Genomic DNA, 27093 nt, shown 5'->3' with positions numbered 1-27093 from the left:
TGATTGACATCTAGCGACCACAAGCATCTGCCTTTGTGCTAGGTATTACTCTAACCAGCAGAGAGTTTTCCCCCTGATTCCCATTGATTCCAGTTTTTCTAGGGCTCCTTGATGCCATAGTCGGTCAAATGCTGTCTTGATGTCAAGGGCTGTCACTCTTGTCTCGCCTCTAGAGTTCAGCTCTTTTGCCCATGTTTGAACAAAGGCTGTAATGAGGTCAGGAGCTGAATGATTCTTGCAGAACCAAATCTGAGTGTCAGTGAGCAGGTTATTGCTAAGCAAGTGCCATTTGATAGCACTGTTGATGACCCCTTCCATTACTGATGATTGAGAGTAGACTGATGGGGCCATAATTGGCTGGCTTGGATTTGTCCTGTTCTTTGTGGATGGGATATACTGATGCAATTTTTCACGTTACAAAAACAAAAATACCTGGAAAAACTCAGCAGGTCTGGCAGCACCTGTGGAGAGGAGCACAGTTAATGTTTCGAGTCCACATGACTCTTCAACAGAACTAAGGAAAAATAGAAAAGGGGTGAAATATAAGCTGGTTTAAGGGAGGTGGGACAAGAAGAGCTGGATAGAGGGCCAGTGTTAGGTGGAGATAACCAAAAGATATCACAGACAAAAGGTCAAAGAGGTGTTGAAGGTGGTGATGTTATGTAAGGAATGTGCTAATTAAGGGTAGAAAGCAGGACGAGCAAGGTACAGATAGCCCTAGTGGGGGTGGGGTGGGATGAAGGAATCGAAAAAGGCTAAAAGGTAGAGATAAAACAATGGCTGGAAATACATTTAAAAATAATGGAAATAGGTGTGAAAAGAAAAATCTATATAAATTATTGGAAAAAACAAAAAGGAGGGGGAAAAATCGGAAAGGGGGTGGGGATGGAGGAGAGAGTTCATGATCTAAAATTGTTGAACTCAATATTCAGTCCGGAAGGCTGTAAAGTGCCTAGTCGGAAGATGAGGTGCTGTTCCTCCAGTTTGCGTTGAGCTTCACTGGAACAATGCAGCAAGCCAAGGACGGACATGTGGGCATGAGAGCAGGGTGGAGTGTTGAATTGGCAAGCGACAGGGAGGACAGACCGAAGGTGTTCTGCAAAGCGGTCACCCAGTCTGCGTTTGGTCTCTCCAATGTAGAGGAAACCGCATTGGGAGCAACGAATGCAGTAGACTAAGTTGAGGGAAGTGCAAGTGAAATGCTGCTTCACTTGCAATGAGTGTTTGGGCCCTTGGACGGTGAGGAGAGGGGAAGTGAGGGGGCAGGTGTTGCATCTTCTGCGGTTGCATGGGAAGGTGCCGTGGGAGGGGGTTGAGGTGTAGGGGGTGATGGAGCAGTGGACCAGGGTGTCACAGAGGGAACGATCCCTACGGAATGTCGCCGGTGGGGGGTGAAGGGAAGATGTGTTTGGTGGTGGCATCATGCTGGAGTTGGTGGAAATGGCGGAGGATGATCCTTTGAATGCACAGGCTGGTGGGGTGATAAGTGAGGACAAGGGGGACCCTATCATGTTTCTGGGAGGGAGAAGAAGGTGTGAGGGTGGATGCGAGGGATATGGGCTGGATACGGTTGAGGGCCCTGTCCACCACCGTGGGTGGAAAACCTCGGTTAAGGAAGAAGGAGGACATGTCAGAGGAACTGTTTTTGAAAGTGGCATCATCAGAACAGATGCGTCGGAGGCGAAGGAACTGAGAGAATGGGATGGAGTCCTTACAGGAAGCGGGGTGTGAGGAGCTGTAGTTGAGGTAGCTGTGGGAGTCGGTAGGCTTGTAATGGATATTGGTGGACAGTCTATCACCAGAAATTGAGACAGAGAGGTCAAGGAAGGGAAGGGAAGTGTCAGAGATGGACCATGTGAAAATGATGGAGGGGTGGAAATTGGAAGCAAAATTAATAAATTTTTCCAGGTCCAGGCGAGAGTATGAAGCAGCACCAAAGTAATCATCGATGTACCGGAGAAAGAATTGTGGGAGGGGGCCTGAATAGGACTGGAAGAAGGAATGTTCCACATACCCCATAAAGAGACAGGCATAGCTGGGGCCCATGCGGGTACCCATAGCCACACCTTTTATTTGGAGGAAGTGAGAGGAGTTTAAGGAGAAATTGTTCAGTGTGAGAACAAGTTCAGCCAGATGGAGGAGAGTAGTGGTAGATGGGGATTGTTCGGGCCTCTGTTCGAGGAAGAAGAGGAGAGCCATCAGGCCATCCCGGTGGGGGATGGAGGTGTAGAGGGATTGGACGTCCATGGTGAAGAGGAGGCGGTTGGGGCCAGGGAACTGGAAATTGTTGATATGATGTAGGGTGTCAGAGGAATCACAGATGTAGGTGGGAAGGGACTGGACAAGGGGAGAGAGAATGGAGTCAAGATAGCAAAAAATGAGTTCCGTGGGGCAGGAACAGGCTGACACGATCGGTCTGCCGGGACAGTCCTGTTTGTGGATTTGGGTAGGAGGTAGAAGCGGGCCGTCCGAGGTTGGGAGACTATGAGGTTGGAAGCTGTGGAAGGAAGATCTCCAGAGGAGATGAGGTCAGTAACAGTCCTGGAAACAATGGCTTGATGTTCAGTGGTGGGGTCATGGTCCAGGGAGAGGTAGGAGGGAGTGTCTGCGAGTTGACGCTCAGCCTCTGCGAGGTAGAGGTCAGTGTGCCAGACAACAACAGCACCACCCTTGTCAGCGGGTTTGATGACAATGTCAGGGTTGGACCTGAGAGAACGATGTGCAGCAAGTTCAGAGAGAGACAGGTTAGAATGGGTGAGAGGAGCAGAGAAATTGAAACGACTAATGTCACACCGACAGTTCTCAATGAAAAGATAAAGAGAAGGTAAGAATCCAGAGGGAGGGGTCCAGGCGGAGGAGAATATTGGAGGTGGGTAAAAGGATCCGTTGAACGGGGAGAGGACTCCTGCCCAAAGAAGTGAGCACGGAGACGAAGGCGGCGGAAGAAGAGTTCAGCATCGTGCCGAGCCCGAAATTCATTGTAATGAGGGCGTAAGGGTATGAAACTAAGTCCTTTGCTGAGCACTGAACGTTCAGCGTCGGAGAGGGGAAGGTCAGGGGGTATGGTGAATACACGGCCGGGGCTGGGGTTGGAAGACGGGATGGCGACAGAGGGACAGGCAGGGGTGGAGGGTCCTGGATGGGTGTTGGTGTCGATGAGTTGCTGGAGCTTGCGTTCCTTTGCACCTGAAAGAAAGAGACAAAGTTTCTTGTTGAGGTGTTGGATGAGACGAAGAATAAAATGAAACTGGGGGTACACGCAGCTTTGAAAAAGGGTGCGGTGGTACTGCTGGAGGGAGAGGTCGAGTGTGTACATGTGGCGGCGCATGGCACTGAGTGTGGATCTCAGAATGCGACGAGAACAGCAGTCCAAGAAGCGTTGTATGTCCCGGAGATACCTGTAATCCTGGCTGGGTTCGAAACATGAGGGATGGAACTTCAGTTGAAATCCACGTGGGTTAAGTCGGGGACGGAGACAGTCACTGAGGAAGGAAATATTGCTATGAAAGCGGGTTTTAGTAAAAACCTTGTCAAACACCAGGAGAGAAATGGAAAGCAATGAAGGTGAACAAGGCAAAAGAAAGATATGAAAATCCTGACGGAGAGAAGAGCAAAACTTCTTCAAGGTAGGCATTCCTTGAAGAGAAGTGGCAGTCAATTAAACACTAAGATAAAAGCAAAAAACTGTGGGTGCTGGAAATCCAAAACAAAAACAAAAATACCTGGAAAAACTCAGCAGGTCTGGCAGCATCTGTGGAGAGGAGCACAGTTAATGTTTCGAGTCCGCATGACTCTTCAACAGAACTAAGGAAAAATAGAAAAGGGGTGAAATATAAGCTGGTTTAAGCGGGGGTAGGACAAGTAGAGCTGGATAGAGGGCCAGTGATAGGTGGAGATAACCAAAAGATGTCACAGACAAAAGGACAAAGAGGTGTTGAAGGTGGTGATATTATCTAAAGGAATGTGCTAATTAAGGGTAGAGAGCAGGATTTTTAAGCGTAGAGAGCAGGAGCAACAATTTTTCACATTGTTGGGCAGATGCCAGTGTTGTAGCTGTGCTGGAACAACTTGGCTGGGGATACAGCAAGTTCTGGAGCACAAGTCTTCAATGCAGTTGCCACAGTAGCCTGTGTGCCTTGTAGCCACAGTATTTATACTGGCTAGTCCATTTCAGTTTCTGGTCAATGGTAATCCCCAAGATATTGATAGTGGGGGATTTGGTGATGGTAATGCCATTTTTCATTGAACCAGAGTTGATCCCCTGGCTTGATGGTAATGGTACAGTGGGGGATATGCCGGGCCATGAGGTTACAGATTGTGTTTGAGTACAATTCTGCTGTTGCTCTTGGCCCACAGCGCTTCATGGATGCCCAGTTTGAGTTGCTAGATCTGTTTGAAATCTCTAGCCCATTTAGCATGGTGGTAGTGCCGCACAACACGATGGAGGGTATCCTTAATGTGAAGGCGGGACTTCATCTCCACAATGGTTGTGTGGTGGTCACTCCTACCTATACTGTCATGGACAGACGCATCTGTGGCAGGCAGGTTGGTGAGGATGAGGTCAAGTATGTTTTTCCCTCTTGGTTCCCTCACCACCTGCCGCAGACCCAGTCTAGCAGCTATATCATTTAGGGCTTGGTCAGTAGTAGTGCTACCGAGCCACTCTTGGTGATGGACATTGAAGTCCCCCACCCAGAGAACATTCTTCACCCTTGCCACCCTCAGTGCTTCCTCCAAGTGATGTTCAACATGGAGGAGCACTGATTCATCAGCCGAGGGGAGAGTGGTACGTGGTAATCAGCAAAAGGTTTCCTTGCCCATGTTTGGGATATATAGTTTACAAACAAGGGCAAAAACATTTACTTTTCCCACCTTCAGTGGCAGAGGTAATAAAGCATATAAAACAATGGGAAAGGAAAGGTATGACCAACGAGGGAGAAGAAAATTGCCAATCACTATGTTTATACCTATTCTCTGAAAGAAGTTTTATTTTGCAGGTGATTCAAATAATGTTTTCTTGTTTGCATACCAATTGATTATTCCACCAGTTAATTTAGGAATTAATTCAGCTGCTGGTTTTTTTTATTGAACAATTACTACATTTCTTGACTCTCATGCCTCCTGATTAGTAACCAGGATTATTTTGCAGCAAGTACACTTGCTGATGTCATCTCAGAGGGAAACAATTAATTGCAACGCTTGATGGGATAGGAAGTGAAGGTCTATTGAAGGTTATTTTTCTGAAGACTAGCTGTTGTTTGAAAAAAGTGTTAAATTCATTGCAGTAAAAAATGATTTTTTCTTTTGTTAGATGCAGATATTAGTGAATCTGGTATCTCAGCAAAAAGCACATCAACCACATCAGAAACTGCATCAGCCAGTGTGGGTGAGAGAAAGAGAAGAACACTTCCACAGCTTCCAACAGAGGATAAAACGGCTGAGGGCCTAAGATCAAAAGGTTCCCTTACTTTAAACCTGGCAAAACCAAGACGTGAAATAGATGAAAAACAAGACACTGAGCTTCCTGAGAAAGAAACTACAACTCCACCTCACCAGAAAGACAAACAAAAGGAGCACATTAGAAGCTTTTCAAAGACTGGCCGGTCAAAAGGTGGCTCTGCCATCAAAGCTGATGGTGCTGGAGATATTTGCAGTGAAACAATGAATAGCAAGGAAGGTGTAGTGTTTCAATCCTACACTCAGCCTACTAAAGCAAAAGCTGAAACACTCAAAGGAATATCAGCAGTAAGGCAGTCTTCACCTACAACTCAACAGCAGTATCAACGGAGCTCTTCTAAAACAACATCTGCCAGTAAGCCTCTAGTTAACTCTACTAACCTGGTTGACAAAAGCAGAGAAGTATCACCAAGACAAGTGGCTTCGCAGAAAGCTAATGATGTACGGGAGTCCAGGCAGGCCATTGTGACAAGCACTTTGGATAAAGCAGAGGTTCAACCTGAAGCGAAACAGAAGTCAGAAGAGTCTGTCAGAAGACACGCTTCCAAAGTTGGAGACACAGAGAAAAAGGATTCTCCCAGGCCTTTGGTCAGACAGGGAAGCTTCACCATAGAAAAACCAAGTAGTAATGTACCTTTAGAGCTTATACCTCGTATTAGTAGGCAATCTGGGTCACCAGGTGACGCATCTACACGGAGCGGAGAGAGAAGTAATTCTAATGGGACTGACTCCACCATTGACACTACTATTTTGTTGAAAGATACAGAATCAGTGATGGCTTTTCTTGAGGCAAAGCTGAAGGATGAGAACAGGGTAGATGGTGGAGATGAAACCCCAAGCTACCACAGGGACGATTCCATTTCCCCTGAATCAGATGTTGACACTGCTAGTACTATTAGCTTAGTTAGTGGAGATGCAGAAAAGAAGTCTCTTCAAAAGCGAAGAACTCTCAGTAACCTTCACAAGGAGAAAAGCTTCACAAAATCTCCCAAGGATTCGTCTAAGACTATTGTAACCAATGCTAGAGATAAACTTGCCGACAGAAAAATCAAAGGTCGTGCTTCTGACCTTAGTATTAGATCCGAACCTCGCAAACCTGTACAACCCACTGGCAGAGCAAGACAGGCGTCTTTTGACTTGACAGATGATGACCAAACATCAAGCTTTCCTCAATCGACTATCTCTGATTTTCTTTCTTCCGACCAAGAGGCATATTCCAGCCGATCACAAGGGCGGACGTCGTTTACATCCACAGATGACCTGTTACATTCCAAACTAGAGGGAAATAAGTTATCCAAAACAAAAACTACTGCTATTGGCTCAGCTAGCAAATCAACCACTTTACCCAAGCCTCGCCCAACCAGAGCATCTATTTTACGTCGGGCACGTCTTGGCGATGTGTCAGATAATGAACTGGCCGATGTGGATAAAGTTTCAGTCGTGTCCGAAGTATCGACAACCAGTTCAACTACATCAAAGCCACCCTCTGGCAGAAAAACACCCTCTAGATTAGATCTCCTTGCTCAACCGCGTCGCAACCGGCTGGGTTCTATGTCAGCTCGCAGTGACTCTGAAGCAACAATAACTCGGAGTAATGTTAATCGAAGTGGAGACTTCTCCATTCGGAGTAACTTGCGTGGCACATCGACAATAGATAGCAAAGTTTCTCCTAGACTTCGTGCTAACAGCATTTCAAGAATGCCTGATTCTTCTAAAGCTAAAGCATCAATAGCAGGACACAGTTCTCCATCAGGTAAACTCCATGCAATTCTAGTAAGAACTTTTGGTAATTTACCAAATGAAGGAAGAAACAGTCAATGTCTTTGCTACTTAACAAAAGTGAGATTTTTATTTCCTCTGAATAGAAAAGGGATGTTTTTATAAAGTAAAAACATCTCTACAACAATTTTTTTATCATTTACTAATTAAGTATTTTCTCTTCATTACTGCATTGAATAAATAAATATTATTTATTATGCATTTTATGTTGCATGCTATGGCATTTAAGTAATTTGGCTTTCACTTTTGGAGATTTTGTAATCCTATAGCTCCACGATTAAACTATGTAGCGAGATGTTTGTAACTGCATTTTTTTTTTGAACATTCATTTCCTTGTATACACTTGTGTACCAAAATTGTCCTTGCTACTTATACATTTAGTTGTTTTGCAAGGTCCGCGATGGAGACGCTTCCCTACAGATTATGCTTCAACTTCCGAAGATGAATTTGGGTCGAATCGTAGTTCGCCTAAACATAGCCGCTTACGAACCAGTACAGCACTGAGGAGCACTAAACTACCAAACAGTAATGTAACATCATCAACCAACATGCTCCTGAAAAACAAAATGAAGGAGCAAGATGACTACATAAGAGATTGGACTGCTCACAGTGAGGAAATTGCCAGGTATCTTTCAATATCAAAGTAGGTGCTCTGTGTTCTAATTTTGTTCATAAACTTGTGATGTAATTATGAATTGGAATGTTCTAGTTTTGGGCTGCTAGTTTTTTCATTTTTATAATTTGAACCATTAATCAACCATTGTTAATTGGTTCAATCCCAATCTTTTTCTCATTTGCTCTGAATTTCCAAGTAAGGATTGATTCTGTGGATAGTGATGTCCCAGTGATACCTTAGCTACTTAGTCATTTTATACATGTTGGTGTGAGCAGTTACACTAGCTGAGCAAATTGATCGTGAGTGCTGTCACAGCTGAACTAGACCTTGTCTTTATCTGACATTTACAGCATTCATTTCCAGCAGAGAAGACTGAATAACAATCATTGAAGAAAGAAAGCCCTGCCCTTTGCTACATTTTCTTTCCTGAAGCCAGTTATAGCATCTCCATAGTCATCCAGATTGAGATCAGATAATTGATTTAATTTGGAGGCTTTTTTTGCTGGGTTCATGGCTTAGAATAATAGCAATCGCCCATTGAGCAAACTGGAGGCAAAAATAATCTATATTGCAAATATAGATTTAAAACTTGCTTGTAAAATGACAAGATTATATAGTGTGTAATTTTGAAGTCCATTTCATAAAAGATTCTAATTTAACTTCTTTAAATGAAAAGAAAAGAACTGAACTAGACAGAAAAGTATATTTCCCGTACGGCCATTCTACCTACCTGATAGAAATTTTTATCCTCTTTATTTAGAAGCCAAAGTTTTCCAAGCTGTGATTGTGCCTGGTTAATTCAAAAGATGCTTTCATATGGATGCTGAATGTATTCCTATTAATTCTTCTCTCCGAGACATTAATCAATTTATTTTAACATCACTCCGTATTTTCCAGGTTATATAATGCAACATTTTCAGGTGTGAAATTTCTGCTTTAAAAGTTCCTCTAATTGCTCTTTCTTAAGGAATGTTGGTGACTGTCATTAAAGAAAGGAAGAAAAATATAGCAGTTGTAGATTATTGGTTTATTGAAATATGTGGTACTAGAGTGCATTACTGATTTTTTTGTCCTTCATGCTTTAACCTAATATTAGGATATATGTGAATTAATTTTTCTGTTCACACAAGGTATCTTTATAGCCTGTCTGAACTGAGACTACCATGTTATGACATGTTTTCTGTTGTAAACCAACATCCACTAATCCCACCAGTCTGGTCTGAGTTTAACATCTGTAAGAGTAATATGTTATATCCTATTGCATCACTGAATCCTCCCAGTATCTTAAAAGTATTTTGAATGCTACATGCCTGTTTATCACAGTGCCAGCATTTTATTGCCCATCCCTAGTACCTTTGAGAGGGTGAAGGTGGACCTTGAACTAATTATGTGGTTTAGATACAGTGTGATTGCCAAGCCACTTCAAAGGGTATTTAAGAGCCAACTACATCTGGAATCACACACCAGTCAGACTGGGTAAGGACAGCAGGTTTCCTTTCTTAAAGGACATTAGTATTTGGATTTTTAACAACAATCCAACAGCTTTTTAAAAATTCATTCACGAGATGGCCTATCATTTATTGCCCATCCCTAGGTGCCCTTGAGAAGGTGGTGGTGAGCTGCCTACTTGAACCGCTGCAGTCCATACAGTGTAGGTACACCCACAGTGCTGTTAGGAAGGGAGTTCCAGGATTTTGACCCAATGATAGTGAAGGAACGGCGATATATTTCCAAGTCAGGATGGTGAATGGCTTGGAGGGGAACTTCTGATCTACCTGCTGCCCTTGTCCTTCTAGATGGTAGTGGTCATAGGTTTGAAGGTGCTGTCTAAGGAGCCTTGGTGAACTCCTGCAATGTACCTTGTAGGTGGTGTACACTGCTGATACTGTGCCTCAGTGGTGGAAGGAGTAAATGTTTGTTGGTGTGGTGCCAATTAAGCACGCTGCTTTGTCCTGGACAGCGTAAAGCTTCTTGAGTGTTGTGGGAGCTGCACTCATCAGACAAGTGGGGAGTATTCCATCACACTCCTGACTTGTACCTTGTAGAAAGATGGTGGACAGGCTTTGGGGAGTCAGGAGGTGAGTTACTCGCCACAGGATTCCTAGCCTCTGACCTGCCCTTGTAGCCACAGTATTTATATGGCTAGTCCAGTTCAGCTTCTGATCAGTGGTAACCCCAGGATGTTGATAGTAGGGGATTCAGTGATGGTCACCTTTACTAATAATAGTTTTTTAGATTCTAGATTTTTTAAAAAATGATAAATTCAAATTCTCAAAATGCCATGGTTGAATTGAAGTCACTCTGTCTGGATTATTATTGGGCTCCTGGGTTACTAGCCCAGAAAGAAGACCGTTGCACTATTATGCCTCCTCAAGCAGTGAAAAAACAATCTAGTTATATTTCACCCCAAATTAATTGTAAAGCTTATCAGAAGGCAAGACTAAAGAAAAAAAATGAAATTCAGCTATTGGGGTTCATCTTCGCTGCAAAATTTACACTTTCTTTAGATTTAATGGGTTGACATCATACAAAAACTTAGTTTTGATTCCAGAAGTAGCCTTGATGACCATCTCTCCCTCAGAGTAGTAAGTGTATCTAAGGAACCTGAATAATGGAAGTCTGGGATCTTCCATTTTGTTAAGGGATGCAAACAAATTTGAGCTAAGATAACAGCAAACTCCTTCAGGAACCAAACATTAAGCTGTACCTGAAGATGTAGACCAATTAGTCTTTCATGTGTCCAGTAAGTCAATGCACTGCAGATATCATCCTGGGGGTGCAGTCTGAACTTGAAGCCCAGAACTTTTCAAGGGTGTAAAATGAGGTTGCGGTACTCCCATTAGGAGAAAAATGCAACTGCATCAATGAAGATTCCATTTGACCAACCAATCCGACTGTTAATAGCTAGGGCTACCCACAGATGGTCATTCTACATCAGCATTGTGCAACCAGAGGCCACTGTGAGCTTGTTCAGAATTCCAGAATGTAACAACTATGCCTCTAGATGGTATACCACCAGTGCTCTGGCAACAGAGGTTCCTGTTCTTTCATTCATAGAACAAAAGGTGAGAGTGACTGCCCTTGACATCAAGGCATCATTTGACAAAATGTGGCATCAAGGAACTCTAGCAAAACTGGAGTCGATGAGAATCAGGGAAAACTCTCGCAGGTTGGAGTTATACCTAGCACAAAGGCACATGGTTGTGGTTGTTGGAGGTCAGTCATCTCAGCTCCAGGACATCAATGCAGGAGTTCCTCAGGGTAGTGTCCTCGGCCCAACCATCTTCAGCTGCTTCATCAAACACCTTCCTTCCATCATAAGGTCAGAAGTGGAGATGTTCACTGATGAATGTTCAGCACCATTCATGACTCCTCAGATACTGAAACAGTCCATGTCCAAATGCAGCAAGACCTGAACAATATCCAGGCTAGGGCTGACAAGCAGCAAGTAGCATTCGCACCACACAACTGTCAAGCAATGACCATCTCCAACAAGAGAGAATCTAATCATCACCCCTGACATTCAATAGCATTACCATCGCTGAATCCCCCATTATCAACATCCTGGGGGTTATCAGTGACCAGAAACTGAACTGGACTAGCCATATAAATACTGTGGGTACAAGAGCAGGTCAGAGGCTAGGAATCTTGCAACAAGTAACTCACCTCCTGATTGCCCAAAGCCTATCCACCATCTACAAGGCACAAGTCAGGAGTGTGATGGAATACTCCCCACTTGCTTGGATTAGTGCAGCTCCTACAACACTGAAGAAGCTTGACACCATCCTGGACTAAGCAGCCCACTTGATTGGCACCTCTTCCACAAACATTCACTCCCTCCACCACTGACAAGCAGTGGCAACAGTGTGTACCATATACGAAATGCACTATAGGAACTCACCAAGGCTCCTTAGGCAGCACCTTCCAAACCCACGACCACTGCCATCTAGAAAGATATTGGCAGCAGATACGTGGGAACACCATTAGCTGGAAGTTCCCCTCCAAGCCACTCACCACCCCGACTTGGAAATATATCGCCATTTCTTTACTGTTGCTAGGTCAAAATCCTGGAACTCCCTCCCTAAAAGCACTCTGGGTATACACCACATGGACTGGAACAGTTCAAGGAGGAGCTCACCACCACCTTCTCAAGGGCACATAGGGATAGACATAAATGCTGGCCTAGACAGCAACATCCACATCCTGTAAATGAATTTTAAAAAAAACATATAATTTAGGAGAAGACAAGGTTGGTCCTTCTAGTCACCTGTTACTAGCCCCTGAACACTGGTTGCTGGGCCAATAAATGTTTGACCCACTCAGAATCTGTGAAGACAACATCTGCTGATCCTGAATAATGTAGTCTAGCACAGTAACATCCTGGACTTCTGTTTGATGACATGGTCCTTGAATGCGCCAGATTGGGGCAACTGAAGTTACAGTAATCAATTGTTATTGGCATTAAGGAAAATCTTTGTTTTGAAAGTTTATACCAATTTTATGCATTTGTCCATTGACTTGGTGTAGGACCGTCATTTCAACCTATTGTTTTGAACCTACAGCATGAATGATATCCCAGGTTGGGCTAACAAGTGGCATTTAACGGGATAACTGTTGCTTTTCTGTTTCAAACTTTCCCATTCTTTGAAAGATGTTCAGCTTCTATATATGAGCTCCGTTCTAACCTATTTCTTGTTGGCTTTGTGGTTTAACACAGCTCAGTTTTACTAGCCTTATTCCTTTGTACCAACTTTGTTTTATTCCGATGTTCAGCATAGTGGGAGGGAAATCATTTGGTGACTGGATGTGAATTTTCTTAAAAGCCAACACCCTTAACAGGGTGGTAGTTCCTAATTATAAATAGAGCTTAAATTTCTTTCAAAGACTTGGGAAGAATCTAAACTGTTTGCATTACATAAATGAGGCAATTGCTGTAAAAACAGTCCAGGATTGCCCTCTATTCAATTGAGTACAGTATTTCTGAAGATCAAACTGACTTGTGATTCTTAACTCAGTAATAGTTTATTTTTAAGGCTGGTAATCTTTGTAATGGGTAATTCTTCAGGATTTGGTGTGCATTTCTTTTCTCATGATCAGGATCAGTCAAGATCTGGCCAAGGACCTGGCCATCCTTGCACGTGAAATCCATGACGTGGCAGGTGAGATAGATTCTGTGAGTTCATCGGGCACCGCCCCTAGTACCACAGTAAGCACTGCTGCCACCACCCCTGGTTCAACCATTGACACAAAGGAAGAGGTAGGAGACCTTCATGGAGGAATGCCTAAGGTTCTTGCTTTTTTTAATTTCCTTTTTGTTCTAGCTTTCCATCCTGAGTACTATAAACACATTTCATTTTCCTTAGCTTTTCTTAGCCATTTGGTTCAATTGTTTGATGGACAATTGTTGATGTACAATTACATTAATTTTTGTAATTGCTGTTCAACATGAAATTTTTAAAACTAAAACTCAGTTGCTCAAGTGAAAAGTTAGAAAATTGGCAAAATTAAAGTGTTTATTGTATTTTTCATTTAACATTTAAACATTAGATACATTTGTTTTGTCTTATCCCTCACTAATTAGATTAACTATTCATCTTAGCATTTGTAAGAGTGTTGGCTTTTATAGGATCTCATCAAGTTGTTGAAATCTTGGTGATTGTTTTGTGTAATATTTGTGTAATTTTTTTTAATAGGACTAAAATATAGTGCCTTTTTACATTGGAAATTTTACAAAACACTTCATGATCTACAAATTGCAGTAATACAGCAGCTAAACTATTTATTTTATAAAATAATTGTAAATGTAATATTTCTAATTAAAATTTGCTTTACAAGCTGTAAATTTTAGACTCCATTCTACATGTTCCCAATCCTGATGGTGTCTATTTGGGATCTTAGGCTATATGTGTGGTGCTAAATGTAAAAGTTTTTTAATGGCTATGTGGAAGAATGAGGTTATAATTTGCCGTTATAACCTTATGCATAACCCTCTTCTGTAAACACAATTTTAAACAAAACCATAAAAACTGCAACCACCTTCACCTATTATTGAATTTATTCTGAACTATTGTTGATTGTGAATCATGCTTTGCAGCAAAGTACTTTAACCTTCTGTGGATTGTAATTGGATTCCTGCGAATAGAATTCCAGAATCAGATACAAGAGCATGCATCTTGATGTGTTTGTACTTGTGGTCACTTGATGTGAGCAATATGTTGCTTTCCAGTTGTAATCTTGGATGTTAAAGAAATTTAATTTCTCAAAAGTGCTAAATTTAATTGTACAAGTGTTGTGACCCACAAATGGTGTGTTGTTCATACCAGCCGCTGTCAAGACTGTTGCTAATTCTGCTAAAAAATATGATTATAAGCTGGACAAATTACTTGAAATCTGCTTTAAAAATTTATGCCATTAAGACTGCATCACTTGCTGTGTCATATTTTGGAATTTTTTTTTTACAATGTTTTTCACTTTAAGGGATTTGGAGAAAAAGAGAACTACTTTTAAATATTAGCTGTTTAAAGCAAGTTTTTTTTTCCTGGAAACCTGTCATGTAGCACTGCAATTGTATAAAGCCATATATAACAAAAATCAATTGTCCTTCAGTTTGCTTGCTATATTTTGCATTTTACTGTTTAAATTAGTGAAACTTATGCTGATTAGTTATTAGGTGAACTAACCAAAATATATGATTCCATAACTTAATGTCAATTTACCCTTTGAGTAGTTGAGTTGAATTTATGTCCATTTCAGTTTGATCATCTATATAAATATGAAGATTTAATTTCATTACAGTTTTGATACAAATAAAATTCTGAATGCCGCTAGCAGCTGTCATTAAATGAACTCTCAGTCCAAGTTTCACTGTTAACATTAACTGGATAAGTTTGAAGGACCAGAAAATTAATCCTGCTGTCCACTTAATACAAGTAAAAATTGGTGTAATTATTATTTCAACATTCCAGAGCTTGGACTTGTGAAACAGTGGGAATGTTGAATCACCTTTATCTAAAGAGTCGGGCATTGTTGCTGGCCAAATGCAGGGCTGCTAATTCCAGGAGGAGTGGCAGGGAGTGGGTTTGGAATCCTTCAGACGTTTCTGGTGCAAAATATAAGTTTGCATAGTGTTTTTAAACTAAAAGAATAATTTTTACCTTTCATGTAAAAGGTGCAATAACCTTTATCTTCATTTTTTCCTGATCAGTTGGTTGATCGAGTTTTTGATGAAAGTTTGAATTTTAGAAAAATCCCTCCAGTGCCATGTATAAAACTACCAGCTGGAAATGGCAGACCAAGTGACTCCAGATCTCGGATTTTAGAAGTTGCTGATCAGGCTACAAAGAGGAAGACATGGAGTAGGGATGAGGTAAGAATTGTAGTGTAGCAATTGATCTTAATTAAGGAACATGGTCTTTCTATTATAGAGATGGAAACAGGAGTAGGCCGTTCAGCTGCTTGAACATGTTCTGACATTGTTAATTCAAAGTTGAACCATACCTTAACTCCTTTTACCCACCTTTTCTCAATATCCCATGATAACCTTACCTAGCAAAAATGTGTTGATCTTCACCTCAAAAGATTTCAATTGACACAGCATCCACAGTCATTTCACAGAATCACAGCATTGTTAAGGTGTATAAGGAGGGAGGCCATTTGGCCCATTGCATCTGCACTGGCTCTCTGAGCATTTTAACTTAGTGCCATTCTCCTGCCTTTTTTCTGTAACCCTGCAGATTGTTTCTATTTAAATAATCATCCAATGCCCTCTTGAGCCTGCCTCCACCATACTTCCAGGCAGTGCATTCCAAACCCTAACTACTCGCTGTGTGAAAAAGTTTTTTCTCACCTCACATTTGCTTCCTTTGGAAAACACTTTAAAACTGTGCCCTCTGGTTCTCGATCCGTTTACAAGCGGGAATAGTTTCTCCCTATCTACTCTGTCCAGCAAGTGATGCAGTCCTCATGATTTTGAAAACTTCTATCAAGTCTCCTCTCAGACTTCTCCTCTCCAAGGAAAACAGTCCCAACTTCTTCAGCCTTCCCTCATAACTGAAGTGCCTCATCCCTGGAACCCATTCTTGTAAACCTCTTCTGCACTCTCTCCAATGCGTTCACATCCTTCCTATAATGTGGCGCCCAGATCTGTACACAGTACTGAAGTCTAACCAATGTCTTATATAAGTCCATCATAACCTCCCTGCTGTTGTACTCTATGCCCCTATTAATGAAGCCTAGAATACTGTATGCTTTAATAATAGCTCTCTACCTGTCCTGCCACCTTTTAATGACTTACGTTCATATACACCCAGGTCTCTCTGCTCCTGCACACCCTTTAGAATAGTATCCTTTATTTTATACTGTCCCTCCATGTTCTTTGTACCAAAGTGTATCACTTCACGCTTCTCTGCATTGAACTTCATTTGGCACCTATCTGCCCACTCCTCCAATGTGGCTATCCTTTTGAAGTTCTACACTCTCTTCCTCACAATTTACAATTCTCCCAAGTTTTGTGTCGTCCGCAAACTTTGAAATTGTCCCCAATTGGCAGAGAGAGTTCTAAATTTCTTTGATGCTTCGGGTGGGGGGCGGAATGCTTCCTGATTCATTTAAATAGGAAATAAAAATTTAAGGGATGATTGCTGAGCCCCATGTACTCTGCTTCACAAATATTGCCGACTTCCACCTCATGCTGTCATTTGCCTACGCCCCTTCTCAGCCCAACTCAGGCTAAAACCCTCCTACATATCTTTGTCACCTCCAGATTCAACCACTAATCTCTTCTAACTGAACCTCCGCTCTCTAAACTTAAGCTCATCCAAAATCCCCCATAATCATTGACTCCCTTGACTATCAAAAATCTAACTCGGCCTTGAATAAATTCAATGACCCAGCCTCCACTGCTTTCTGGGCAAAAGAATTCCACAGACTAATGACCCTCAGAGAAAACAAAATCTCTTCATTCCCATTTTAAAAGGGAGACCTCTTATTCTTAAACTGCGTTGTCTAATTCTAGCCTCCCCAGCAAGAGGAAAAATCCTCCTGGTATTCACCCAACAAATCCCCTCAGGATCTTATATGTTTCAATAAGATCACCTCTCATTCTTCTAAACTCCAAAGCGTAGGTACAGGCCCAGCCTGTCCAACATTTTTCATAAGATATCCTAGAAATGAGTTGAGTGAACCTTCTCTGAACTGCTAACACAATTATACCCTTTTTTTAAAAATGAGGCCAAAACTGTGCACAGTACTCCAAATGTGGTTTCAACAAGACCCTGTATAGCTGCAGGAAAACATCTCTACTTTTATATTCCATTCCCCTTGCAACAGAAGTCAACATTCCATTTGCCTTCCAAATCACTTGCTGTACCCACGTACTAACTTTTTGTGATTCAAGTACCAGGACACTCAGATCCCTCTACCACTTAATTCTGCAATTTCTCTCCATTTAAATAGTATGCTGCTTTTCTATTCTTCCTGCCAAAGTGGACAAATTCACATTTCCCACATTTTGCTCCAACTGCCAAAATTTTGCCACTCACTTAACTTATCTGTATCCCTTCGTAAACTCTTTACCTTCTCTTGACAACTTACTTTCCTACCTATCTTGACACCATTGGAAAATTTAGGTACCTTATATTTGGTCTCTTCATTCAAATCATTGATATGGATTGTAAATACAGTGAGTAAAAAGTAAAGGATTATCCGTTCTTTTAACTTGCTGATTTGTTGTCTGTGAAAATTCTCCAATGTGTTTGGTTGCTTATCATGCTTAATGACATCAGTGTTGCTGAACATATGGAGATCCCCTTGACATGCGCCAAATTCAAACTGATTTCATGTAAGCTGACATGGGCGCCACAGAGATTGCTAGGTCTTTGTGCGCAGCTTTCTTCAAGTCAGAGACAAGCACCTTCTTTTCGCTGTTGACTGCAAAATCCGGGCAATTGATTATTATTAACCCATAGAGGAGATCTGAACAATTGTAGTGGGAAAATGAAAGTACAGCTACCTAAGTCCACACCTTTTGACAGTAACCTCTTTATTTTTTACTACTTGCATCTTTAAGTACCAACAGGACTAGTGAGATATTGGAATAAAAATGTAATGTGTGATCTAATGTAATGAAGCAGTTGGGCTCCAGTCGCATTTGAATATCAATTTTCTTTGATTTTACAACCATATTCCCTTTTTGATATGTTTTATACTTTAGGCGGTTCTAGACAGTTTGATGCTGACCTCTGTATCCCAGCTGTCACAAAAAATAAGGCACGCAATGGAGAAAACTGCTCTAAAGATCAGGTAATCAAAGAACTTTACATATGTTTTTTTGTTAATGGAAGGGAGAAAGTGAAGAGGGAGACAATTACAGACACGTTAAAGTTGTATACTTCTGCAGTTTGCTTCAATTAAAAATGGTTAGATTCACATCAACATAATCACATTGAGGATACCCTCCATCATGTTGTGTGGCACGAGTGTGTGTGTGTGTGTGTGTGTGTATATATAGGGGTTTAAGAAGGGGTAGAGTTTTAAGTTATAGAGTTAGAAGTTAGCAGTTCATATTTCTTTCTGTTGCCACTAGTTAACAACAGTTTGTTCAATAAACAGTTATTTACATATTCAGTTTACAAACCTGGTGCTCGTATTCTGTTAACCTAAATTAAACAGTTAGGCAGAATTGGGGCAATTTGGTGATCTGATCAAACTTTTCACATTTGTCATGGCTCAGGGAACTGTGAGGCTTGATATTACAGTGCACTAGCAGTGAGTCGTGACACTAGCAACTCAAGACTGGGCACCCATGAGGCGCTGTGGGCCATCAGCAGCAGCAGAACTATACGTGAACACAATCTGTAACCTCATGGCCTGGCATATCCCCCACTCTACCATTACTATCAAACCAGGGGATCAACCCTGATTCAATGAAGAGTGAAGGAGGGCATGCCAGGAGCAGCACCAGGCATACCTAAAAATGAGGTGTCAACGTAATGAAGCTATAACACATGCCAACCAGCATAAGCAGCAAGTGATAGACAGCTAAGCGATCCCACAACCAATGAATCAGGTCTAAGCTCTGCAGCCCTGCCACATCCAGTCGTGAATGGCGGGGGACAATTAAACAACTCACTGGAGGAGGAGGCTACACAAATATCCCCATCCTCAATGCAGATCAGCACATCAGTGCAAAAGATAAGGCTGAAGCATTTGCTACAATCTTCAGTCAGAGTGCCGAGTGGATGATCCATCCTGTCGTCCTCCAGAGGTCCCCAGCATACAGATGGCAGTCTTCAGCCCTCGACCCTTCTACTCTCCGCTACCCCCACCACACTCCCACTAGGGCCATCTGTCACTGGCTCATCCTACTTTCTACTGTTAATGTCACCATTAACACTTCCTTTAGCCAGTTTCAACACCCCTTCGACCTATTGTTTATGATATCTTTTGCAATCTCTCCTTTGCCTCCACCTATTACTGGCCTTCTATCCAGCTTCATCTGTCCCACCCCCCTTATACAGTCTATATTTCACCACATTCCTACCTCTCTTTAGTTCTGAAGACGTCGTCTGGACTCAAAACGTTAACTCTTTCTCTCTACAGATGCTGTCAGACCTGTTGAGATTTTCCAGCAATTTTTGTTTTTGTTGCAGTCTTCAGCCAATTCAATTCACTCCATATGATACCAAGAAACGGCTGAAAGCACTGGATGCTGCAAAGGCTATGGGCCCTGACAATATTCCGGCAATAGTACTGAAGACTTGTGCCCCAGAACTTGCCGCGCCCCTAGCCAAACTGTTCCAGTACATCTACAACACTGGCATCTACCCGGCTATGTGGAAAATTGCCCAGGTATGTCCTGTACATAAAAAGCAGGACAAATCCAACCTGGCCAATTACTGCCCCATTAGTCTACTCTTGATCATCAGTAAAGTAATGGAAGGGGTCAGCAATAGTGCTATCAAGCGGCACTTGCTTTGCAATAACCTGCTCTCTGACACCCAGTTTGGGTTCCGCCAGGGCCATTCAGCTCCTGACCTCATCACAGCCTTGGTTCAAACGTAGACAAAAGAGCTGAACTCCTGAGGTGAGGTGAGAGTGACTGCCCTTGACATCAAGGCCGCATTTGACCGAGTGTGGCATCAAGAAGCCCTGGCAAAACTGGAGTCAACAGGAATCAGGGGAGAACTCTCTGCTGGTTGGAGTGATAACTAGCACAAAGGAAGATGGTTGTGGTTATTGGAGGTCAGTCATCTCAGCTCTATAACATCACTGCAGGAGTTCCCCAGGGCAGTGTCCTTTGCCCATTGATCTTTAGCTGCTACATCAGTGACCTTCCTTCCATCATAAGATCAGAAGTGGGGATGTTCGCTGATCCACGACACCCCAAATACTGAAGCAATCCATGTCAAAATGCAGCAAGACCTGGACAATATCCAGGCTTGGGCTGACAAGTGGTAAGTAACATTCGTGCCACACAAGTGTCAGGCAATAACCATCTCCAACAGGAGAGAATCTAACCATCACCCCTTGAGGTTCAATAGCATTACCATCACTGAATCCCCCACTATCAACATCCTGGGGGTTACCATTGACCAGAAACTGAATTGGACAAGCTATATAAATACTGTGGCTACAAGAGCAGGTTAGAGGCTAGTAATTGTGTGACAAGCAGCTCACCACCTGATTCCCCAAAACCTGTCCTCCATCTACAAGGCACAAGTCAGGAGTGTGATAGCAGGCAACAGGGGAGCATTCTGAGTGCAGCTCCTACAACACTCAAGAAGCTTGACACTGTCCAGGACAAAGCAGTCTGCTTGATTGGCACCACATCCACAAACATTCACTCCCTCCACTACCGAAGCACAGTAGCAGCAGTGTGTACCATCTAAAAGATGCACTGTAGAAATTCACCAAGGTTCCTTCGACAGCACCTTCCAAACCCATGACCGCTACCATCTAGAAGGACAAGGGCAGCAGGTAAATGGAAACACCACCACCTGGAAGTTCTCTTCCAAGTCACTCACCATCCTGACTTGGAAATATATCGCCGTTCCTTCACTGTTGCTGGGTCAAAATCCTGGAACTCCCTTCCTAACAGCACTGTGGGTGTACCTGCACCACATGGACTACAGTGCTTCAAGAAGGCAGCTCACCACCACCTTCTCAAGAGCAACTAGGGATGGGCAATAAATGCTATCCAAGCCAGTGAAGCCCAGCTCCCATGAATGAATAGAAAAAAACATGTCAGGACTGGAGAGGGTATAAATTGGCCAGATTGAATCTCAGCAAGTGGCAGCAGACAACCTTCGAGGAAATCCTGCACCTTTACTTGGCGCTGTCTGCAGTACAAACTTTAAAAAAAAATCTTGGAACTGGCTAGGAACTTCAGTATTTTAAGTGTTTGTAGAGAAAATTACTAGTAGTTGGTTTTTAAGGCTGTTGCACCTACAGGAACGGAGAGAAAACCTGGGAAGGCTGCTCCCTAGGTCTTCCTTTCTTACCTGGAGATCCAGCTGAGGCACTGGAGCAAGATGAGCTATCACAAGGATGGTAGGAAGAAGAATGACTCTCCAACCAAGCCAAAATGGATGGAAATGGCTAAAGAAATGGAAAGCAACAGTGCGTCCCCCCCCTCTAACCTGGATACCATGTGCCAAGAGCATCTAGGACCTCAGGAGAACAATGACACATGAGTGGCACAGCACCTTTGGGTGCCAAGTCCCACACTGACTTGCCCAACATTCTCCTGCATAGCAGGCCTCAGGTCAGCACACCTTGCCACTTACTCCATCCCCTGCAGTCAGTTCAGCTAAATTGAACAGGCAACACGCACTCATCCTCAGCCTTATTGCCCTCTCGCCGTCGTGTTTCTAGGTCTACCTTGCACAAACTCACCAAGACTGGTAAACTATATGTAGGTTCAGTTTATTTGAAGAAGCATTACAGGATGGCTCAGCAGAATTAGCAACTGCTCACAGGGACAGCACAGCTTCAATTCCTACACCCACTACTAGCTGCTGGTCACATGCTGCTGTACATCCTGCTTATTTTATCATTTGCATATTATCTTAGTGATATCAGAACGCTTGTGACCGTGCTTCAGAGTTGCTCTCTGCAAATGGTCACTTTAAGAGCTCTACGCACAAGCCATTATGACCATTGTCATCTCTCTGCTTTCTCTCCTTGCAGAAGAGAGCATACAACTTGGTGAGAGAGAAAGATACGTGGTTGGCAGGTGTGGTGGCCTTCAGTGACGGGCAGGCACCTTGTCGGCTACTGACGATGCATGCCCACCCTGCCCACTGGAATGGCTGCCTAACATCACAGCTCCAGATTTTAGTTGTGACTTGCTGCAAGAGCCTGAGCCTCCTGAGGTACTGGTGCTTGCACATCTCGGGATTGTTGGTCCACTGCCTGCAAACACTTGGTCAGGGTCACATCTCCCTCCAGGAGAAACTCCTTGGCCATCTGCCCCCACCCTGTGGAGAGTCATGTTGCTGAGGTGAAGGCAGCTGGTGCTTCTGCAGATGTTGCTCCTGTTGGAGCTGGAGCAAGTTGCAGTGGTGAGCCCCCTGCCCTAGATCCTCAGCAGAACTGGGACAGTGGAGCTCCATAAGATGTTCCAATGCCTGTCTGAAGGCTGGAGGCAGAACAGTACAGCTGAATGTGGTTGAGGAGCCAGCTGGTCAGGTATCTTCCAAGGAGCTGTGGAGCACTGGCACCAGTACTGGGAAAAGTTGGGGGCGGTGGGGGCTGTATTGTTGGTACGGTCTATACCTGCACCATGCTGGGACCAGTGTTCTTGTGAACCGTATGACTAGGGAAGTAGAGAGTTATCAAATGTGTCAAGATGTGGTATATCAAAGAGTAGAAGCAAGGTAAGAGAAGAAAATAGTAATATGGGAAATGAGGGTCAGACAATGGCAGGAAGGGATACAAAAAAACTTAATGCACCAACAATCAACATTAGATGTTACATAAATAACAGAAAGACTAAACTAAAGGCTCTATCTATGCATAGCATTCATAACAAAGTAAATAAGTAACGCGCATTGAAGTAAATAAATATGATCTGATAGCCATTACAGAGACCTGACTGCAGGGTGACGAGGATGGGTCCTGAATATTGAGGAGTCTATGACATTCAAGAAGAATAGGAAGCTAGGTAAAGGTGGAGGGATAGCACTTTTAATCAAGGATGGCATTTGTGCAATAGTTAGAGATGACTTTGGTACACATGAACAAGGAGCAGGAGTAGGTCATTTGGCCTTTGAGCCTGCTCCGTCATTTAATAAGATCATGGGTGATTTGATAGTAACCTCGAATCTGCATCCCGCCTACCCCTGATAACCTATCACCCCCTTGCTTATCAAGAATCTATCCACCTCTGCCTTAAAAATATTTAAAGACTCTCTTCCTGAAGACTCACAACCCTCTAAGTGAGTGAAAAAATGTCGCCTCATCTCTGTTTTAAATGGGTGACCCCTTATTTTTAGACAAGTGACCCCCCTAGAACCCCTAGTTCCAGATTCTCCCACAAGAAGAAACATCCTCTCCCATCCGTCCTGTGAAGACCTTCAGGATCTTTGTTGTTTCAATCAAGCTGCCTCTTACTCATCTAAACTCCAGTGGATACTAGCCAAGCCTGTCCAGCCTTACCTCATAAGGCAACCCGCCCATTCCGTAGAACCATGGAAAAGTTACAACACAGAAGGAGGCCATTCGGCCCATCTTGTCAATGCCAGCCCGAGGACACCCAGGTGCCCTTTCTAATTCCACCTTCCTGCACCCGGCCCATAGCCCTTTAGTTTACAGCACTTAAGGTGCAGATTAATTCCTGGCATTAGTCTGGTAAACCTTCTCTGAACTGCTTCCAACGCATGTACATCCTTCCTTAAATAAAGTGACCAATACTGTACACAGTACTTCAGATGTGTTCTCACTAGTGCTCTGTATAACTGAAGCATAACCTCCCTACTTTTGTATTCAATTCCCCTCACAATAAATGATAACATTCTATTTGCTTTCCTAAATACCTGCTGTATCTGCATACTAGCCTTTTGCGAGTCATGCACGAAGACATTCCGATTCCTCTGCATTGGTTCAGGAGATCAGGATATAGAATCGATCTGGGTGGAGATGAGGAATAGTAGGGGAAAGAAGCCACTAGTGGTAGTAGCCTACAGGCATCCTAACAGCAGCGACAATGTAGGACAAAACGTACGAGAAATAATATTGGGTGCTTGTGATAAAGGGACAGCAATAATCATGGGTGATTTAAATTTACATATAAACTGGAAAATCCAGATTGGCAGTCATAGCCTGGATGAAGAGTTCATAGAATACTTTTGATGTAGTTTCTTAGAGCATTACATTCTGGAACCTACCAGGGAGCAGGTTATATTAGACTTGGTATTGTGTAATGTGACAGGATTAATTAATGACAACAGAGTAAAGGCACCCTGAGGTTGCAGCGACCACAATATGATTGAATTTTACATCCAGTTTGAACGGGAGAAGAGTGGGCCTAAGATTAGTATTTTAAACTTAAATGCCAACTATGTGGGCTGAACCAGCTGAAGTGAACTGGGATACTAGGCTAGGGGATAGATAAATAAAGAAGCAGTGGCAGACATTTAAGGGAATATTTCAGAATACATATATTCCTGCTATAAAGAAAAATTCTAAAGGGAGGACCCAGCATCCGTGGTTAACAAAAGCTGAGGAAAGCATCAAGCTTGAGGAAAAAGCATATAACTGCGTAAAGATAAGTGACAGGTCAGATGATTGGTCAGAATATAAAGAACGGCAGAGAATGACTAAAAGGTTCATTAGGAGAAAAAAATTAGAACATGAGAGGAAGCTAGCTAGCTAGATAGAAATGTAAAAACGGATAGCATGAGTTTCTACTGGTATTTAAAAGGAAAAGAGTAAGTATAATGAGCATTGATCCTCTAGAATGAGAATGGGGAGTTAATAGTAGATAATAAAGAAATGGCGGATGAAACGAACATATTTTGCTTCTTTCTTCATGATAGAGAATACAAAAAGCATTCCAGTAATAGCTGTCAATCAGGAGGTGGAAGGGAGAAAGGAACTTGGTGTAATTACAGTCACTAGAGAAGTGGTACTGAGCAAACTGATGGAGCTGTGGGCTAACAAATCACTGGGTCCAGATGGATTTCATCCTAGGGTTGTAAAAGAGGTGGCTAAATGAGGTAGTAAATATGTTGATGTTAATTTACCAAAATTCGCTAGATTCTGGAAAGGTTCCATCAGACTGGAAAGTAGCAAATATAACCCCTCTATTCAAGAAGGGAGGGAGGCAAAAAACAGGAAACTATCAGCCTGATGTCTGTTGTGGGGAAGGTGTTATAACTGGGCACTTAGGAAAACCCGAGGTAATCGGGAAGAGTCAGCATGATTTTATGAAAGGGAAATCATGTTTAATTAATTTATTAGACTTCTTTGAAGGAGTAACATGCGCAGTGGATAAAGGGGAGCCTATAGATGTGCTGTACTTGGATTTCCAGAAGGCACTTGATTAGGTACCACATCAAAGGTTATTGTGGAAAATAACAGCTCATGGTGTGGGGGTAACATATTAGCGTGGATAGAAGATTGGCTGGCAGAGAACAGAGTTTGCATAAATGGGTCTTTGTCTGATTGGCAGCTGGGGTCTCAACTTTTTACAATTTATATCAACAACTTGGATGAGGGGAGCAAAGGCATAATGGCTAAACTTACACAAGACACAAATTATGTTGTGAAAAAGACAATGAGTTTGCAGACTGATGTAGGTAGGTTGAGTGAGTGGGCAAAAATCTGGCAGATGCAGTATAATGTGAGAAAATGTGAAGTTGTTTACTTTGGCAAGAAGTATTAAAAAAAGCATTATTTAAACGGGATGACTGCAGAATTCCGAGGCTCAGAAGGATCAAGGTGTTCCAAAAGTTAGTATGCGGGTACAGCATGTAATCAAAAGGCTAATGGAATGCTATCCTTTATTACGAGAGGAATTGAACATAAAAGTAAGGATATTATGCTTCAGCTCTGAAGAGGAGTCATATGGACTCAAAAAGTTAACTCTGTTTCCCTCTCCATAGATGCTGTCAGACCTGAGTTTTTCCAGCATTTTCTGTTTTTATTTCAGATTTCCAGCATCCACAGTATTTTGCTTTTATAAAAGTAAGGATGTTATGCTTCAGTTATACAGGGCATTGGTGAGACCGCATCTCGAATAGCGTGTGCAGTATTGGGCTCCTTATTTAAGGAAGGATGTTAATGCGTTGGAGGCGGTTCAGAGGAGGTTTACTAGATTGATACCTGGAATGAGTGGATTGTCTTATGATTAGAGGTTGAACAGGCTGGGCTTGTTTCCACTGGCATTTAGAAGTGTGAGGGGTGACTTGATTGAAGTACATAAAACCCTGAATGGTCTTGGCAAGGTGGACGTGAAAAGGATGTTTCCTCTTGTGGGTGAGCCCAGAACTAGGGGGCACTGTTTTAAAATTAGGGGTCACCCTTTTAAGACAAAGATGAGGAGAAATTTTTTCTGAGGGTTGTGCGACTTTGGAACTCTGCCTCAGAAGGTGGTGGAAGCGGGTTTATTGAATATTTTCAAGGCAGAGGTAGATAAATTCTTGTTAGGCAAGGAAATCAAACATTATCGGGGGTGGATGGGAATGTGGAATTCAAAACAAAAAGATCAGCCATAATCTTATTGAATGGGGGAACAGGCTCGAGGGGCCGAACGTAATGTTCATATGAGCTGACAATTACCTTGCAGTGAAAGCACAATGGCAGAAGGAGTGCTTTACAAAGTAGCCTCTCACCTGGCCAAGCATGCAGCTCTTCAGAGTAACTGATCAATGCCTACCCAGCTTGTCAGTTACAAAGAGGAAGTCCCAGCCACTGTGCTTTCACCTCCTTCCCCCTGCTGGGTTGGAGACACAACATGGGACTGATTCCCTGTTGGGAAAGAAGTCGTCTATGCATAAAATCCCTCTAATTCCCTGCTTAACAACGTTCATTGGTGTCCCGCCTCAGCCATGGGGGTTCCTAACTTCCTCCCCCTACCCACCCCTGGGAAAGACAGAAGGAGGTGGGAGGGCATCAGGATACCAGGTTGATGGCATTTTTGAAATTTTCCCAGGCCCCCCTCTGCTTCCACCAGCCAGGGAAAATCCCATCCTGATTTCATGAATAAAAAGGAACCCCTTTTGATTTTGAATTTGTCGGCT

The 27093-nt window shown here is 42.8% G+C and overlaps 1 protein-coding gene across 14 annotated transcripts in view; it reads left to right on the top strand.

Annotated features, from left to right (window-relative positions):
- The window catches only part of cep170aa (centrosomal protein 170Aa), a 119111-nt gene that overhangs the window by 76623 nt on the left and 15395 nt on the right, over positions 1-27093 (top strand). For 6 of the 14 annotated variants that reach the window (XM_078557362.1, XM_078557354.1, XM_078557355.1 and 3 more), the window contains 5 exons: positions 5312-7210; positions 7618-7879; positions 12950-13139; positions 15057-15218; positions 18063-18151. In XM_078557362.1, the coding sequence (XP_078413488.1) occupies positions 5312-7210; positions 7618-7879; positions 12950-13139; positions 15057-15218; positions 18063-18151 (2602 nt within the window). Of the gene's footprint in view, positions 1-5311; positions 7211-7617; positions 7880-12949; positions 13140-15056; positions 15219-18062; positions 18156-27093 lie in introns of those variants that run through there. The other 8 variants (XM_078557365.1, XM_078557361.1, XM_078557363.1 and 5 more) reach the window with 8 other exon arrangements.

Source organism: Cetorhinus maximus, chromosome 14, assembly GCF_964194155.1.
Source record: "Cetorhinus maximus chromosome 14, sCetMax3.hap1.1, whole genome shotgun sequence".
Classification (NCBI taxonomy): Eukaryota; Metazoa; Chordata; class Chondrichthyes; order Lamniformes; family Cetorhinidae; genus Cetorhinus; species Cetorhinus maximus.
Note: the sequence above shows the minus strand (reverse complement) of the source record. Positions and strands in the feature narration are given on the sequence as shown.